We start from the raw sequence: 18,882 nt of genomic DNA, 5'->3' as shown, positions 1-18,882 counted from the left end.
AAAGATCACAGAAGCTCTCACGCCAACTGGTTACGGCCAAAATGCTACCTGGAAAATCTATTCTGCACAGAACAAAGCCATAAAAGGTTTAAGTAGGTGAAAATGGTATTCTAGAAGCTGGCAGAAGCCATGGCCAGCGCCGTGACTTTCTCAGATTCCAATGTATTTGGCACTGCAACACAAATTCTTCACAAGATCTTTAATTTTTCTAGTATAGGCCAATCTTGCCAATCTAACCTATTAACTTTCGACTACTCTTTTATTGAGTGGCAGTGATCAGGCACAGTCTAAAAACTGGTTTTCCATTATCCCAGTGGAGAACCTCGTAAGCTACAAGCAGACCGACATAAAAACTGTTCAGTCAGGTACAATTTTCATCCCCTGCACCCTCACAGAAATATCATCATGGCAATTTTTATGCTTATTGTGTGTGCCTCCATTTCCCTACCATCAGTATGCCAGCTCTGGGTGAAGGAGTCTCCATAAATTTAGAGATGAGAAGTCTGAAGGTATCTGCTGCTCACTGCTTACGGATAAGGTTTTGAGGATTTTTCCCTCCTGGGAATGAGGACTGTGTGTCTCTTCTGCAAACAGATAAGGGCACAGCTTTTTTTCCACCAGCTGTTGTAAAGGTTTAACGAGATCTGTGATGGAGTGGGAGAACGGTTGCCTTTCTGCTTGGAACTTCTCCTGTGCAGCAGTGTCAGCTCAACACAGGGAAAGCAAGACTAACCTTTAAAGCTCGAAGTGTGAGCATCAACATTTTGTTCACTACCAGAGCTACCAGACAGATTCTTAAATTTCCTGCAAAAGTTCTGCATTAAAAAAAAAAAAAAAAAAAAGAAAAGAAAAAATTAAAAATGTAAGGAGCAATTTTTATGTGGGAAGGGCTAAGCCATCAGATGAGTGAATACCTAATAGCCAGCCAAAAGCTGTCTCCTTTGCAACCAGGCAAAATACAAAATGCTACCGTTCAACAGGCCTGGCATCTCCCAGAAGGATGAGCTCTTGCTGCCTCTCCTCTCGTTGCTGACATCATTCCCACCCCTTCATTCCTTCCCTAGGAGAGATTTGACTTGTTTGTACAAGAGACGGCCGGCAGCAAGCAAGGTACGGCAGGCTCACTCCCCCAGCTGAGCTCCCAGACAGCTCTGCCAACTTAACTTGGTCCTGAATCAGTACATCTGCCCCATACTTGCAACGTTGCCACGCTGCCTACCAAAAGCTCAGTAGTTTTCACACCAAGAGAACTGAGACTATGGCAGAGATCAGCCAAGATTTCCCCTCTCATTTTGCCGTAACACATGCCATTCAAAAACCAAACCAAACCTTTCCCAAGACCTGTGCTAACATGTTTACCACCCTCAACCCCTAATACTTGCTAAAAGGGTTCAGTGTTCCCCGGTACCCGAGCGCCCTGTGGAAGCTCGAGAGCACAATTTCAGTTAGGCCACAACCATGCGAGCAGTTTCACCGAGATTTTCTTTTCAAAAGGGAAAATCATGGAGTCGTTCCAAAAAAGAAACTGCAAGTCTTAAAATCTTACGAGTGGTTTAGCGAGCAGATGCTGAGCGTGCCAACAGTCTCGAGCTTTCTTGCAAAGTCCTGAAAAACGAGAGCTAAGGAGCTAGCAGCAGAAGCAAAAATTAGGCAGAAAGCTAAACTTGGCCTGGCAGGGTAATTCTGATTAGAAAGCAGAAAGTTGCACCAGCTCGCTGTCACTGTGCAGCTTCTTTGAGCAAAAGGTGTGGGAGCTCTTAATAGCAGTTTAAAGCTGCCAATTAGCTTGAACACTGCTGAGCTCTTCTAAGCTTCTTACGTGCCACGCAGCCGATTGCTAAACTTACAAAGGGTAATTGATCCCCGCTTCCCTCGGCTGCGCCTCTCTCCCCGTCCCCGTTCTCATGGCCTGGACCCAGCCAGGTTCGTGAGGGACAGCGGGAGGGATGTGGCTGTCGGGAGACATCAGCACCTTCTGGAGTGGATCGGTGCCAGCAACCTCAAACCACGCAATCATCCGTGCATTTCGTAGCTCGACGAGTGGAACCAGAAAAGGCAACCCCAGCAAGGTGGGGACCTTCCAAAACACGCAGGTGCGCTTCACGCTCAGCCCAGCCTCCCGTGCGCGCCTGCAAACAAGCGGCTCATTGTGCAGCCTTGTAACTCTCATGACATCACCACTGCAGAAGCTGCTATCTGGGTAAAAAAACAATTTGGTTCCCAGGATACCTAAGATTTCAAATAACCCGCAGTTGCTCAAAGCCGTCGCTGTGACCCTTCCTACAATCCTAAGCAGGTTTTCCTTCCTTCTTATTCAGTTCTCGCTCCCTGCCCAGGACCACTCATCTTTGCTCCTGAATATTAAGTACATTTTTCTCTCACAGTTAAATTCCCACTTGGCCCACAAAACACTCTGGAATCTCAAAACAGAAATGGTTATTACAAACCTGCAGAGAGGATTATAAAAGATTACATGCCCCTATTACATAGCTGCCAAGTTCTGAGAAGATTCTCAAGTGACACTTCTCCCCAAAGCAAGGAGAGGCTTTCGTGAGAGGTTTAGGAAGCGGAAAATGGAGAATAGCAGAAGAGTTAATTATTCGTGGGAGAAAAAAAATCTGCAGCTTTTCCTCTTAATTTATGTGTGGTCCTTTTCTTATCCAGCTCTGTACCCTTCCCTCTGTTCTTTTCTCAGTAATGCTTGCTCTCACCAACCCCTAATCTCCATCTTATAGCCTCTTCAGCACCGAGCATCCAGACTGGGCTGTTCCCTCTTTATTCTTTGCAGCAGCGCAGGAGGAAGGCGAGAGGAAAAGCATCCTGAGCTTAAAAAGGACCTTGGCCCAAGGCAGCTGTGGAAAAATAAAAACAAAACACCAAAACCAACCAACAATTTAAAGGCAAACTCTGCTCAGTTCCTGCACACTTTTTGTGTGCACAGAAAATGTACTAATATACTTGTGGTCACAGCTAAACGTGTACTGCAAGCAGTGTGCGGAGCTTGGCAGAAGCACCATTACTAAAGGTTCACAGACAGCTTTACCCCTCACCCTTGCCAACGAGGCAGCAGCCAGCTGCCATTCATCTGTCACAGACTGGTTTCAAGAGAAAAAGACCCTTTTGCTTTCTTCTGCCAAGGAGAGAGTCATGGGAAGAGCAAAGGCAGAGAAGCATTCCTGCGGAGATAAGGAGGAACCACAGGAACAGACAAGGTGATGAGATAGTGGCCACAAGTTCAAGTTAAACAACTGAAAAACAAACCCACCATCTTCCAGGCTTATCACATGCAGTTTCAATTACACCATGCAGGCTATTTCTTTTAGAAGCCTTCATCTTTGGCTTTCCTTCAAGAAAACGGATATATTCATCGTCGCTGGTCTGAACAATCTCAGCCCATAAACTTCATTTCTCAGAGCAATGGCAGGATTGCTGAATTCGCTTCCTCTTAAACCTACCTCTACAGAAACACAGCCTCTGTGCTCTCAAAGAACAACCCTCCCCGTGAGTGGTGGGTTTCATGGTGTAAGAGAAGAAAAAATGAAAAATAAAGACTTTATTAAAAAGAAAAGAGAAATAAATAAATAAATAAATAAAAATGACAAAGGTCTCACATGATGCTCTCCCACATCTGGGAGTTCCAAATGCTCAGTCACCCTGCCATCATTGCACAGCCTGTTGCTGCTCTACTCTTTTAGCTATTTTCAACCTGAAAGTTTCTTGAAGCTCGAGTATACATGAGTGACTAGGGGCTTTTTCTGGGTTAGGTTTTTTTTTTGCTTCAGCAGACTTTTGGGCAAAGAAAATATAGGAGTTCCAACCACTGCTGATGTCTCAGACAGACAAGTTTATTTCCGTTGTTGAAGGGAGAGTTCACAGGACACTAAAATCTACTAGTGATGTGCATTTTTTTGCATATTATCCAGGTCATTCAGGCATATAGGCTAAACTTAGCTTTCTTATTTTAACCACTTAAAACAAATGACTTAGTAAGGGACCACCTCAAGGGATTCAAATATAATGCAAAAGAAGCCCTCCAGTACTCCTCATGCTATTTAAAAAGACCCACTCTGCTTCCTTCTAGCATCTTCAAAATGTTTTCAGAAGAACCTGGAACCAGCTATTATACACCGATTTGTTCATTTGACCTAGTTAAAAACAAAACCTCACACAAAAGCACCAGAATACTCCTTATTCTATTTTTCTCCCTAACGTTTGAAAATTCTTCATGAGTCTCAGTAATGCAATGCTAATATACAAAGGATTGGACTTTTCTTTCATCCTTTAAAGATGGTTCAGACACAAAACTTTGGAGGATGGAGACCAGATCTTACATAAATGCAATGGGGATTCTAAGCTGTATTTACATTTATGCAAAGACATGTCTTACTGCAAATAACCTGAATGCCACATTTAATCCAGTACAGCAAGGTAACGACCTGTAGTACCTCTTTTATCAGCTCTATCCTCTAACCTCTAGTTAAAGGTTATATGAGGTTAGTTTCCCTTTGTAATTTAAGTGAGCTATTGTACCTGTTTTCAGGGAGGGAAAGCTGGCTTCGGGAGAAAAATCCACTTTGGTTAAGCATAAGGAGGTCACCACCAATTTGGTCAAGGCAGGACACTGACTTGCTGGCTCAGATCAAGGCTTGGCAGCCTCCTGACTCAGAGTGGTTTGATCTTCTTACTGACACACGGAGTCAATATTTGCAAATCAAAGCTCAATTTTGTTCCAAAATTTCAGAATATAGCAGGTGATTTCTTTCTCCTTGCCTACTCTAGATCATGTGGAGGGAAACTAACTGTGAAAGAAAGAGGCAACATGGGAAGAAATAACAGTGCGAGGGCAGAGAGATGGCAAGTGCTGAGCTAACACTGTGTCAGGGGAAATACCTTCTTGCAGGCCAGCTCGGTTTGGCCATCTTAGCCCTGCTGAGATCAAGGCTCCTGAGATACCACCAAAACAGGTGGAGCAGGTTTACTACACTTTTGGCAGACCCAAATAAGCATGATTAATGTATCCTTTGATGATGGGCTAGCTAATTAAAAGGATCTGTAGCTAGGGTGCAGTATTTCAGGTATTCTTCAACCGGGTTTTCCCTCTCCTGAATATGTTTCCTCCTCTCTCCAGTAGGCTAGGCTATGAAGAATAAAGGCAACCCCACATCTTCATCCCAAACACCCTCCACCCTAGAGCCCACGCCTACTTAGTTTTCCCTCCTTACTCCTGCTACGTTCCCTAAAACCTGCAAAATATAAAGCTTGGGAGGACTAAACCTTTCGTTATTCACTATGCTGTTTTTTTATCTGATTTATCTGCTGCTTAGTGGTAATGCCACAAACCCCCTAAGCGCAAACATGCACTTGTTCCCAAGTGTTCTTCCTGCCATATGTTCTGCAAACCGGCATCATGAAGCCCCCACAGCAAACCCAAACCCCCTCCCTCCTGTCAAAAGGGTAAAGCCACAGGTGCTCACCTCCAAAATCCTAGAAGGAGAACAAATGAACCCAATAAGGATAAATAACCAGTGGAGACAAAATGTCTTTCTTACAGCACCACTAAACAGAAATAGGTCACAACCTTGCAGAAGCAGGCCTGATAACATCTAATTAGCAGTCCCACTGCGCAACTGAATTTTGTAACAGTAAATCCAACCAGACCGGGAGGAAAGGGAGAGGAGAATCTTTATATAAATATAATAATTTTCATCCAGTTTGAAGAGATTTGCTTTATGTTACTGTTTTGTGGGATTCCCCCCCAGTAGGAATAATCAACCCACACAAGTGATTTTATGAGTTATTACTGAAATTAATTTCATTCCTATTGGGAAACAATTTAAAAGGGCAGCAGAGATTTTTAGTAATTAATTTATTTTTAAATTGAAATACTGAGAATTCTGTTTGCTGCCAGAAGATGGGTGGAGAAGGTAAGGAAAGTTCACGTACCCAAGAGACTATTAACTAGAACTAACTTGGACAATACATTTGAGAAGCATTTCCTTCCAGCTACTGTGGATAGCTGTCCTTAACATGCCTTTACTTAAGCGGCCAATTTTCCACCACGGAGTACAATGACATTTCAAAACACACACGAAATCAGAGTATAAACAGACACAAACATCCACTTAGTGATATAACAAAAGAAAATACAGGGCAAAAAAATTTAGCTTCTCTATTTTCTGCCTGTTATAAAATATCTTGGCATATTAAACATCCTCCACTCCACACCCCCCTGTCCCATCCCCCACCTTTTTTTTTTTTTTTTTTTTTAAGTGACAGTATTATCACAAAATACCCTGCTTAGCTGTCTTCGTAATGGTGCTGCTCTTGAACAAATATTATTTCTGGGGGTTGAGGGATAAATTCCACCTAATATTATCACACAGGGAATTGAGTTTCAGATGAAACAAGCAGCAACTGATAAAGCATGAATGAAGCAGCAGAGAGAGGAGGAGGGAGTGGGGAATCAGGCAGAGCTACTCCACGCTAGCAGTACAAAGCAAGAACATTTAAAATGTATATGATGATCTTGTCACATACAGCAGCGGTGACAAAGAGATGAGAGGCAGCACAGAAGAGTGAAAGATTAAGTAACAGCTCCCTTTCTTCAAGAGTTTTGGTTTGTTGAAGGCAAACCGTGCCGCTTCCACATCATTAGAGCAGGACGGTACCCTACTCCCCGACCCCTGACAGATGTCAAACTTATTTTTGTAAATCTCTGGCGATAAAAACCATGCATGGCATCTTGTTCATTTCCTCCTTACTACTTAGTTTGCCAAAAACTTTAAGCTCTGCTTTCCATGCCACATCTACAGACCAGTACTATTTGTTCTGCTCTCAGTGACTAATGATGATCATGCACATCCCTTGTCTTTCCAAAAGCCTCTTTTAACAACAGTACAAGAACTGAAAATGATATCTTGGTACCTGCAACTAGTTTTGCTAGCCCTGAAGCAATTAGACATGATGCCAAAAAGAAGAAAAAAAAATTAAATTAAAAAAAAAAAAATCTATTTGTTCTTTCCCAAACTCTCATGTGATTAAAATCCATTAAAATGCAAACAGATTTGAATTTTATTTTATCCATCAGTGACCACACTTCACTGTCCTTGGGCTATGACTGTCTCTTTGTGATTTCTCTGCACATAAGAAGAGTCAAGCTCTAGGTTTAGGAGCAATCAATCTAGTAAACCTTGCTAAATATAAATGTGTGTATATATTTTATAATGATCTCCATTTTTCACATTGATTTACATCGATCATTGCAAAGTACATTCAGCTTCATGTTTGCTCATCTCTGAATAAACAAAGCGGAGGCTGTTGGGTATCCAAAGACAAATGAGACATTACAGATGTAGACAAAACCTATCATCACCCTGAAAGCATTTCTCTTTGAAATTATATAGCCATGCAGAAGTTATTCAGAGCTGGGATTGCTATATGTGTTTTCAATTCAGCCTGGACCTGTTGGGGGCAGGGAGGGCGTCTGATGAAATACAGAAACATACAGTATTTCAGTTGGAAGGGACCTACAATGATCATCTAGTACAACTGATGAGGCTCTACACTGACACTTTTTTTCCTCCATGCACTTGACGATTCAGAACCGTATGACTCAGTAAGGATGTTTTTCTTCCCCTTGCATTCTATAGTTTCTATTTCTGAGGATAGGTTTCCTTAGGTTCATGTATATAAGTTCATATACAGCATGACTACCTGGAGTTTCACCTTTAAAATAAATGTATCTACACGCATTTGAACATGCTATCTCCTGTCAAGCACAACCATGTAAATCAAACACAGTCAGTGCACCAGCTGAGTTCATACTGCACAGGAGTATTTCCTTCTTATCTGCAGACTTTATTCCCCTTTTGCCTCAGAAAAAAACAAACAAACAAACAAACAAAAAAAAAAAAAACAAAAAAAACAACACCACCAAAAAAAAACACACACACCCAAAAAACCAAACCTGATTCAGGGACTTACAAATCTGGAGTTAGAAATTACAGTTTCCACAGTAACAGTAGGAAGGTGTCAGAAGTCTGGGCACATATGTTGCACAGCGCAGCTAGGCTGTCATAGAGCTAGCATCCACCAAATTCAAGATGCTGCATATGCACACAATAAATTGTTCTAGTTGCTGCGCAAACACAGATTTCTCAATTAGTACATTGGATCCATTCATGTCTTTTGTTTAAGTAACTCAAAACTCCTGCTCTACACATATAATTCCGCCCCAGACAAACCCAATGGCATTTCACAATTATATCTAAGGGCCTTCACTTCTGTTTATAGATGTGTAGCATTCACAGAAAGCTCAGAAGACACTCCACAATGAAGAAGGAAAAACGTATTTCCTGGAAAGAAGTTTTTCCCTTTTGCAGTTATTAGAGTATATCGAAGCAGGAGGTAATGATCTGTCATTATAACGAGCTCCTCGGGCAGGTTTTGTGGCAACCTGCATAGAGCTCCCTGCTGCTTCAGATAAACCAGCGAAAAACTACCTTGTTAGCACAGCTAAAATAGCGGCCACAGCAGTCACGTATCTGTAGGAGGAGGGTAGGAAAAAAAAAAAGTAATTAGTGGTGCTGTATGGGATATGGGGAGCCTTGAGAGCTAGCCCAGCCTGGCCGCTGCAGGGGGCAGTGCCCGAGCAGAGGTGCCCGAGTATGGGCAGTGCAGGGCTGCCCGTCTCCGCTCCCCCCCAGCTGCCAACCCTGATTTGAGCTCACCCGCACCCAGCGAGCACGTAGGAGGGCACCAGCCTGATTTTGGACACGTACAGGATTTGCTTCTGCAGGGACCAAGATAAAGAAAATTTTGCACCGTCTTTTACTGGCGCATGTTGGCTCGCTCTTTACTTATTATTAACTACATACACTGCTATCCCACTGACTTTTCTGAAGTGCCAGGGTGACCAGCTCAGCCATTTTCTTGAGATTATATATTAACAGTAAAGAATATGTAAACCTCTTAATGCCTAACCTCACGAACTCACAAGCGCCTCACCTCCCACCCTGGCAGAGTATTCAATGCTTTCTTAGGTGCCCCATGCTTTCTATGAGCCTTCTGGATTAAAAGGCCTTTCCTGACACAGGTCATCTCTAACATTGAGACATCCTAAGCAAGCGTCAAATCTTCACGTGACAGTTACATGTGCAAGCGGGGGTGGAAGTTACAGTGAGAAATCATGAAAACCAACATCGACACAAATGATTCAGCTCTGTCGCAGCAGACTCTGAACGATTATCCCTTCCTCTCCCATTCCTTTTCAAAACTTCCTCCTATTTTCAACAAGTCTCGGTATCATTTAGTATTACCTCAAAAAAGGAAAGGACGGTCATTTCGAGACATCGGTGGCTTGAACCACACTTGTTTTATCAAGCTACAGGACTAACATGAAGCCTACAGCCGACCGCACTGGAGGCAGAAGCCTGCCCTTGCTGAGCATCACGCACCCAGCAACCCCAGCCTGAAAACCTTAGCGTCTTTGTATAGCATGTGTAGCAAGCATGCAAGTCTTTATCGCTTAATAAAGCTCGCAGAGGAACTGGTTACTAAGACAGGCTATTTATACAGGACACAGCCAGTACACTTGATCAGTAATGTGAAAAAAACCACTGCTTGAGTGGAGGTGACTGCAGACAACTGGGAGCTATTCAGGTCTGCGTATTCACCTCCTTCCCCTCACATGCAGCTCATTCAGTGGCACGACCTGGAGCCGTGTCGCCCACAAAGCCTCTTCTTGTGTCCAAGTGCAGCCAGAGCTAATAGGAGTGATAAGGTAGACTGAGACGCACTGCAAGAATTTAAAGTTTGGCAGATTTTTTGGTAGTAATTTATCAAAACCGCTTGCCAAAGCATCTGTGTCACTAAATGACTGTTAGAGGAAATTGCTCTTAAGAGTGAGAACATTGAAGGGGCTTTTATTTTTTCTACGAAAATGCACTGTAAACTCATAGATCTAAGTAGAAAAAAATACACAGCAACTCAGCGTAGGATGAGAGAGATGCAGCCAGAAGTCTGACCATACCATCATCACATAAGTGTGCAATAATTTCAGAAGATACTACGGTTTTACTCAGGAGTAGTCAGAATATAGGATGCAGGACAGCACTTCAGTTCCTATAAAACATGCAAAAGCAGCTAAAGTCATACATTAAATGAATAAGCAGATCTGCTTATAGCTTGCCATTGCACTTAGCAGTGTACTTTCTTGTATTTCACTTTTTAGAAAGAAGGATTTGTCTTTGACAAGGGGAGAAGGAGGATGAGGAGAATCAGAGCTTTGCAAAATAAAGAGATCCCAAGAACTAGAATTCAAACCTCATACAAAGACAAGAAACTATTAAAACAACACATAACTCCTATCTCCTAGGTCTCATACATTTAGACAGCATCAGTAGAGAGGTGTGGTGATAGCTGACAGAAATACATGCATGGAAGCCAGAAAAGTGTGTTTGCTCACTACCTGTTCTCACACGCCACCGTCAATAATCTGGCTCCTCTCTCTGCATCAGTTTTCAGACAAGTGGTTTTTGAGGAGGATACTCCTATACCAAATGCACACATTATGGGGAAAATGACCAGCATATTCCCCATAAGGAATAAAGATGGAGGCTGCCTGCTCTCCAAAGCATAAGCTTCTTTGAGAAACTATTTCAGTATTTTTTTTCACCTTCTCTGTACAAAATGTTTTTTAACTTCACTTGAACAAGTGGTCCCGTAGCTTGTAAAGAGCTCTCTCACCCACAGAAGACCAGATGTCTAGCTTCAGCTTTCCTCATAGTAAGAACAAAACCACACAGGGGACAGTTGGTTTCAATGCTAACATGTCAAGAGCTTCATGCATGTTTACATAAACAGCTTCCTTTAAACAAGTGATGTTTTACAGGATTATGAAGTATTTATTTCAGAAGAGTCTAAAGAGTCTTTTGAGTAACTACCAGAGATAGTATCACCACAGAAAGCATAAAGCTAAACAATAATACAAGTTAATCAGTGAAAGCAAGTGATCGAGTAATCCTATAGCAGAGCAATGATATAAATAAGAACACTAAATCTTGTACATGTTTGTTTACTTCTAAAATGCCATTGCTTTGAGTCCTAAATCACATACTGTTAGCATTACAAATCTACACCGTTCATTATTTGGAAAGAAAACAAAGACCTAAAACCAAAATACTTTTCTTTGGGTTTGTTATTTTAAAGAAAAAAGGGTCAACGTGCCTAGGAAGCGCTCGTTGTGTAAGCATTCAGGCAATTTTCATCTCGCGCCAAGTTCCATTACAGGCAGCATTTGTGGAAATACAAACCAGAGAGCTTTGCCTGAAGAAAATTTTACTACGACAGAATGTACCTTTTCGTGACAGGCCCTAAATGTGCACATCTACAGGAGCTAAGGCTCCCATTTCCAGTGCCGAGTGAGCTTAGCAGGGACTGAGTCTCCCAGGATAGTTGAACCACTGGGTAGTTCCCCCTTCTGCAAGCTCTGACAGCTGCATTTTAGGCCTATCTTTAAGAACACAGAATTTTGAGATAAGTCTAACACATTTTCTTTCATACTTCTATGCCTGGGCTCGCTTACCCCTCAAGGGAAACAGCAAGGACGACCTGCCCTCCAGGGCTGCGGGGTGGGTGCCGACGTGCCGCAGACACCCCCTACACCATGAGCGTCTCCCACTGCCCTCCCGGGGATCCTGCCCCCCTGGGACTCGCAGCTGAAGTTTCTCCTTCCAGAGACTCAACAGTCCAAATGTGAAGCTTTGCCAAAGACTCCCAAATCCAACTGCTCCAGACACGGCTCCTCCTCTGGAAAGCAAAGACTTTTTTCCCTCCTTCAGCCACTTCCTTTTGACCCTGTCCATCCTGTTACCAAAGGAAAAACTTCTCCCACCAAAACTCCAAACCTTGACTTCCCCAGGAGCCCTTTCTCCTAATCTCCACTTTTTCACCCTTTGGCTGCCTCTAAGAAAGCTGCATCTCTTCAAACCCCTGTCTCCCTGCAAGGAAAATACTGAGACAAGACATCTCTAGGACACAATTACCCTCTCCTCAGAGAGTTCCCATGCAATAATTTCTCATGATCAAGGTAATCACAGATAGTATTCTCGCATGCACCAGCTGTCAGCCTCCTCTGCACAAGCAGCATGAAGCACAACATCCCAACAGTCCCACGGATATCGGCCACAAAAACAACAAAAAGCAACCCCGAATGCAAGACACTGTCATTCACTTGCCATGATTTCATGAGTCAAACAACAGCTCTTACAAATACAGATATCCTCATTCATCCCACTGAATGTCAATTTTTGGATTCAGACAAAACGATCTGGGGATTAAAGAAATTAAAATCAACAGTCAATGCTGAAACGAGCACTACTACCTGCTTAGAGACACCACTCATTAAGTGTAATTAAAACCAGATAAGCGTAATTTTATTAGCTTCAGACATTAAGGCTAATTATTTTGTGTTGTGTTCATAAATATTCAGCTGAATAGTATTAGCCTATTGCCTGCGTTCAATATTACAATGCTTGGGATGAACCAGTCGTGGCCAACAGCAAGAGGAAATACTTCGGGGTGCAGGGTGGTGGTGGGGTGTTTAAGTGATACTCAAAGCTGTCAAATGAGAGAAACACTTCCCTGTGAAACCCCATCCCCCTGTAATTTTCAATATACCATGTAACACAATATTCACTACCACAAAGCTACGCTACAGTTTAAGAAAAGACAGACTGATACTGGACTGCAACGTGTTATCTTCATAGTTATAACTCTACAAAAAACTACAGTCATTTTAATGCAACATAGGGATTAGGTATAAGCAGCTATCTTGAATCTGTTCTGACCATTAAGGGTGAGTGAGTTTTAACATTAGGACTACAACTTGCAACAAAACATCAGGGATCACAGCAGAAGGCTTATAAACTGACATTTGCACAGCACTTAAATGAACACGTGAATTACAGAATAAGCTCAATTGTGTAAAAGTTCCCTAATAAAAACCCCACCAAAAATAAACTACTTAAGACCAAAAGAGATTTGGGGGGTGGAGGAACATGAGTCAGTAGAAGGAATTCTAAAATGAGAAAGTGGTTTTAAAAACATGAAAATAGAAAAACTGCTCCAATGAGTAATAAACACTGAATTCCCATCTCAGACAGGAAGAAACAGTTTTGTATTTTGGGAGTCACTGAAAGAAATTGAACGTGGAACTGCCTCAGCTTTAATTTGAGTTATAAGTGTGAAAATACAAATCTCTAAATAAGTTTATACGGAAAGATACAAGAAATTGAATTTAATGAACCCAGACAGTCAAGATATTCAAAAGAGCATAGAGTTTGAATAACTTCAGTGTATTATAAAAAAAAAAAAAGGTCAATTCCAGAAAAGCAAGGATATAAAATATTCTCTCTGACTCCAGGCACGAAAACCCCTATAAAATTAATTAAAGCATGAAATCAAAATTAAAAGACAGACAAAAACTATCTTTATCCAGGTGAAGAAAGAGAAGGAAATAATTCTGAAAAGTGCCTTTATAAAAGTTGTAACAAGAGAGCTACTGTAAAAGCTAAATGCCCACTAAATAAGAGTGTTTACTCTCTCCCCCACCCCAGCCTAAACAGAGATACCCAAGGAAGATATGGGTAATTGATTCTACTGAAGAATTATTTTGTCATCAATCTACAATTAAACTCACACCACCCTGAGATCCAGATAAGAAGGAACAGTGGAATAAATGTTATCTGAGCACCCTCTCACAGACCCATTCTCCATGGTGTTAAAGGGTCACTGGTAATACTCAGAAATAATAAAAAAAGGTGCAGCAGCTCACCTACAACACTTGGATTCAAGGCTTTGCCTGCAGAGCTCCTTCCTTATCTCATTTCTGCTGAAATCATGCTATGTTCACAGTCAACAAGTTTATCAGAATGACACTTCTCCTTCCTCAAGCTGCTACATTTACGAGAAATTAAAATGTTCTTCGATGCCTTAAGTTATAAATAACAACTTTAATAACAAGAATGAAACCTTTTACCTTCAGGCTTTGCAGATGCTAATGGAAATACTAGTTCGCAATGCCTGGCTCTAGAGGTGGGTAGAAGTCAGCACACAGGCACCAAAAGCACTTCCTTCACACCCAAACACAGCCCAGGCTTCTCCTGCGAGGACGCACGCAGCACACCGGGAAAGAGCTCTGCTCTTCCCACCCACCATCCACCTCGCCTGTCCTCCTCCTCCTCCTCCTCCTCTCCCAGGACCCGCGCCGTCGCGGGTTGCAGAAGGCATGCCACACGTGTCGGGGAGCCTCCGCGTCGCGCCAAAGCTCTGGGCAGAGCCAAAGGAGGCAGCTCGCCCGAGGCTCAGCGTCCTTTCATCGCCGATGAGGATGGGTGAGTCCATCCAGTAGAGATTTCTACAGCCAGGAACCGATGAAGCAGTGTCTGAACATGCTTCCTAGACTGTGAGACCAACTGGAAAATATTTATCCAGATTTTATTTTTTTTTTTTTTCCCCTTTTCTTTTTAAATCCCACTTCCCTTTTCAAGTTGCCAGAAAAACAACTGATCCTCTTTTGGGAGGTGACCATTTCTTGAAGAAGGGAACTGCTCTTCCCTAGGCTTACAAAGATCAGCAGCAAACTCCACCAATTGCTACACAAACCCACGCAGACGACCCAGCCTCTGCGATTCGGGGGCAGAGATGAAGTGAAACACAAGAGGCCAGGCAAGCACTGGAAGGAAGATAACCTTTTAAAAAGCCGATAATCTGCAAGTATTTCAGAGGAAAGTGGATACACTTTTAATGAAGTGAGTTTGTGAAGGTAAAGGGCTTGGCTTCTTGGACAGAAGAGAGACAGAAAGCATGCCTCCAGCTTCTCCTGGTTGAACTCTCCCGCTGTGTATTTAACAACACAGAAAAGGTCCTCACGGGTTTGAGTCATAGTGGCAAGAATTTCTGTCCAAGCACGTTTCCTGGGAGACTTCTCATCAAGCTTTTCCAAGTTAAACTCTTTACTAACTTTGGAGTAACCCCATGTCTTACACAGTCTCTTGTCTAGTACAGCGCCTGAACACTTTTACTACAGACTTCAGTTGCCTGAGGATTGCCAAATTCTGCCTCTCTTGGAGAGGAAAACAGAATCCATTTTCTTGGATTTTTCCTTGACCAGTAGACAGGACTGCAGGCACTGTAAGATACCTTCTGCCCACCAAAACTGTCAGTGGACAATGTGGTGACCCGCCCTGCAAAACTAAACTCCTGTGGTATTTGAAAGGAAAACAGAAGATTTGATCACTTCTGAGCATCTAGACTGTGGTTGAAGAACACAACAGACAAGGCATATTTCTCTCAGCCCTTTTGTCTCCAAGCTACCTCCCTCGGACCCGAGATCTACACCCCAGGAACTCACAAGTTTTGTCACTGTTTCATAAGGTCTCAGCCTCAGTACTGTGTGGGGCAGGAGACTCTACCCAGCAAGAGCAGCTTTTCTTTAAGGAAAAATAAAACCAGGGGTAAGCAATTAGTTGTCCTATGGCTACAAATCCCACATGGCAGCATGCCTTACAGGGTGAACTAGTTCTTTTGAACCTAAGCTGTTGTCTACTTGAAGCTCAGAGGCTGAACCTTTTAGAAGGCAAAGGCTGGAAAGAAACTTTCAGAGGTGTCCATCCCACCAATAGCTCTGCGGTCCCACGACAGCAGCCCAAGCAGGACCTGGCTCTTTCAGGCAATTTTGTAGGTGACTGCATCAACCTTGTTTCTCCAAACACCTCCCTGGCTATGACTTTCTCCCTTCTAGAGAGTTTGACATTTAATCTACAGTCCCTTTTTGTTTTTTTGTTTTTTGTTTTTTTTTTTTTTTTTTTTTTCTCTTTGTTCCTGAACTGTGACTCGTTTTGCAAAACCAGTTCTGGCAGGCTCAGAGGTTTACTCGAACCCAGCGAGCCAAAAGACTCTGTCATTGTCCCATAACTGACATGCAGTATTTACCAAGTGGTGGCTCCTCACAAATAATACTTTTCCTGTTTACTTTTCACGCTACTAAAAGCAAAGCATCCCAATAACCTAGTCAACTGACAATATTTACAAATTACGAGAGAACCACTCAGAATCTAAGGGCACCAGAACAGAGGAAAAAAAGGAACTACAGCATGCCCTGCCCTTCATATACTGCACAATTTTGATCCAAAACACTCCTATCACATAGAATACCTTCCCAATACGGCTTACTGATGTACATTGGTGGGCAGAAGAGACCAAACAGAAAAACCAACCCAAGCAGTCTGCAATAGTAATTCAGTCTCCCAGGAAGTCTCAACAACAGTGGAAGCCTGCAGTAGAAATCTTTGTTTCCAATATGAATGATTAAAGGGGAGAGCAAAAACCAAACCAACCAACCCCTTAACAAGAAGCCTTCAACAGGAAGGTTAAAAAAAAAAAAAAAAAAAGGTAGCTCTGTTACTACCTTTTTTTTTTTTTTTTTGCCCATGTGTTCCATGCAATTTAACATGCATCATCAAGTCAAATTCCAATTGACAAAGGTCTTGGAGAAACACAGATCAGTGACTGTATGTAACTAGGTTTGAACAGATATAGTTCTTAATTTTTTCTTCTTTTTGGCCATTTGTTTTAAAGCAATGTGACTGCTTCCAGTAGCAAACATAAGCTTGTCAGGGACATTCCACTGTGACTGAAAATACCCCTGCAGACAGAGTATATTCTTCTTTCACTACTACTAGTAATCTGAGGTTTTTTGAACACTGATGACTTGTCCAGCAGTCTCAAATGGATCCAGATGTTATCAGGCTTTTAATACGATAATCTGGAAGCCTCTGGGAAGTGCTGAGGTTTTGGGGAGAAGCAAAGTTTATTTTTGGTTTTATTACAAATTTAATCTTTGTGTTTTTTTTTCACAGCACCATCAGTTACCTCACTGAGGCTGGATTGCCCCCTAGAAACTTACAGGAAAGACAAAGAGAAGGCAAATTTCTCCCTTTCCCTCCACCCCCTTTTCTTTTTCCTGCTTTGAGTGTTGTTATCAGCAGGGTAGATTTCAATGAAATCTCAGACTGGCATCTTGCTGACCTCAATCCCAGCTGGTTAAACCTTTGCAACACTACTGGCCTTGGCATCTAGCAGGGAGCAGACGTCATTTTAGCTGGTTCATTACAAAACAGTGAATCTGGTACCAGGAACTAGATCTGTTTCACTGCCTTGAACACTGTTTAAAAGACAGCTTAATTTTTCTCTCTCTCTAGTACTTCATTTGCAGTAGCAGGCTTGATATCTCAATCAGGGCACTACACTGCTGCAGAGCTACCGTGCTTGCAGGAATACAGACACCATGGCACAGAGGGTGCATCGGAGAGAGAAATGCTGCTGCTTTCACCAGATGATGCCTGTTTTAAACAGACCTCCAAGTTTTTAAGCACACGCCAAAACATCTCACACCACTTCCTTAACAGGAAAGGCCCTTGTTCAGTTGCTTTTTTTTTTTAAATTAAGATAGAATATCAGAGAGTCGCCAGTGCTGTGTTAAGAAAATTAAGTTAAAAACCAATTTAAACAACTATTGTATGTCTCAAAGAATGTCTCGCTATACTCACCTGCTACACAAACAGAAGTAGGATAAAACAAAAATGAGTTCATTACCTGTACTCAAATCAATTTGATTATCATCCGTCTTCCCTTCATTTACTGACTCACTGCCAGGCTCTCCTTTTCGACTCAGTATCTTTGAAAAGCCACTGGAGAGAGAGGAGAAAATGCCACGGATGAAATAGCCCTGCTCTTCAGAGTCCACTGAATGCACAGCTTGAAGAAATGGCTTTGCATTCCTGTTTCCAACGTGTGGCACGGGTTCAGACAGAGAGCGGCTGAAGGGAACCCGGAACGGTCTAGTCCTTGCCTGGAAAAGTGTCTCTGTTGGGTCGTCGTGGAGATCATCAGCACTGGTAGCATCCATGCTCTCAGAACTTTTGGCAAGACTTGGATCATTGCATTCCCCTTTCAGGCTGCATGAGCCCTCTCTTTTGCTTATCCTCCAGGGAAGCCGAGGATGTGTCTGCCACCTGTATGCTCCGAGGGGTTTCTCCGGGTCAGAACTCATTTGTTTATTCATCTTCTTGCTTTTCATTTGGTGGTACCAATGATAGTCCTTCAAGGCAGCAGTGCCAGCATCTTGTTCCGACAATGATCTTCTGAAGGTCCTGGGGGAGAGACTATAGTGCTTTCTGAAAACACTCATTTTCCACCCCCTGATTTTCAGCTCTTAACTTACATTCCTTGTTGCTTAATAATCATACAGCTGTAGTTCCTCACTCACCATTTTCAAGCCCTGGCCACTTTATTCACCACTGTGAGTTGCAAGACAGCAGAGGTTCTTCCTGAAGATCTTGAGCATCAATCCCAGAACCAGGTATTTCTACATCTCAGCAAGAAGGACGTGCCCTCACCTATAGCAAGCCAATTTCTAACGGCACATGAAGCCTTGCTAAGCTTGCTGCCGCTTCCTGCGCTGTCACATTTCTGCACCAAGCTTTCAGGAAATGACTAAAAGAGCCCAGCCATGAAAACCCACAGTGGTGTTCTGCGCCAATCACACTTCACTTTTTTCAGTCTACATTAAAAGTTTGGTTAAAAAAAAAAAAAAAAAAAAAAAAAATGGAAAAGTACTTCACTGAAGAGTCACAGCAAAATCTCTGAAAAGCGTTAAAAAATTGCAATACACAACTGAGAGTCATGCACGTTATGTTCTTCAGTTAAAGTATAACACTATATATTTGTAGTTAAGTATCAAGTAATATACAACATAAAGACAATTCCTAGAGTTTATATTTACCACAGGTATGTCGTATCACTTAAGAATAACTCAGAGTT

The 18,882-nt window shown here is 42.4% G+C and overlaps 1 protein-coding gene across 8 annotated transcripts in view; it reads right to left on the bottom strand.

The window, feature by feature from the left end:
• Positions 1 to 18,882, bottom strand: part of RASAL2 (RAS protein activator like 2) — a 188,798-nt gene that overhangs the window by 111,502 nt on the left and 58,414 nt on the right. Inside the window, exon 1 of one of the 8 annotated variants that reach the window (XM_042803363.1) lies at positions 17,656 to 18,444. The exons of the other annotated variants lie outside the window; for them this stretch is intronic. Within the exon in view, the coding sequence (XP_042659297.1) occupies positions 17,656 to 18,250 (595 nt within the window). The 5' untranslated portion in view covers positions 18,251 to 18,444. Of the gene's footprint in view, positions 1 to 17,655; positions 18,445 to 18,882 lie in introns of those variants that run through there. 8 annotated transcript variants of the gene reach the window in all.

The sequence above is a fragment of the Tyto alba genome, unplaced genomic scaffold (genome assembly GCF_018691265.1).
Source record: "Tyto alba isolate M040663 unplaced genomic scaffold, T.alba_DEE_v4.0 Super-Scaffold_1000006, whole genome shotgun sequence".
Classification (NCBI taxonomy): domain Eukaryota; kingdom Metazoa; phylum Chordata; class Aves; order Strigiformes; family Tytonidae; genus Tyto; species Tyto alba.
This window is presented reverse-complemented; position numbering and strand designations above follow the sequence as displayed.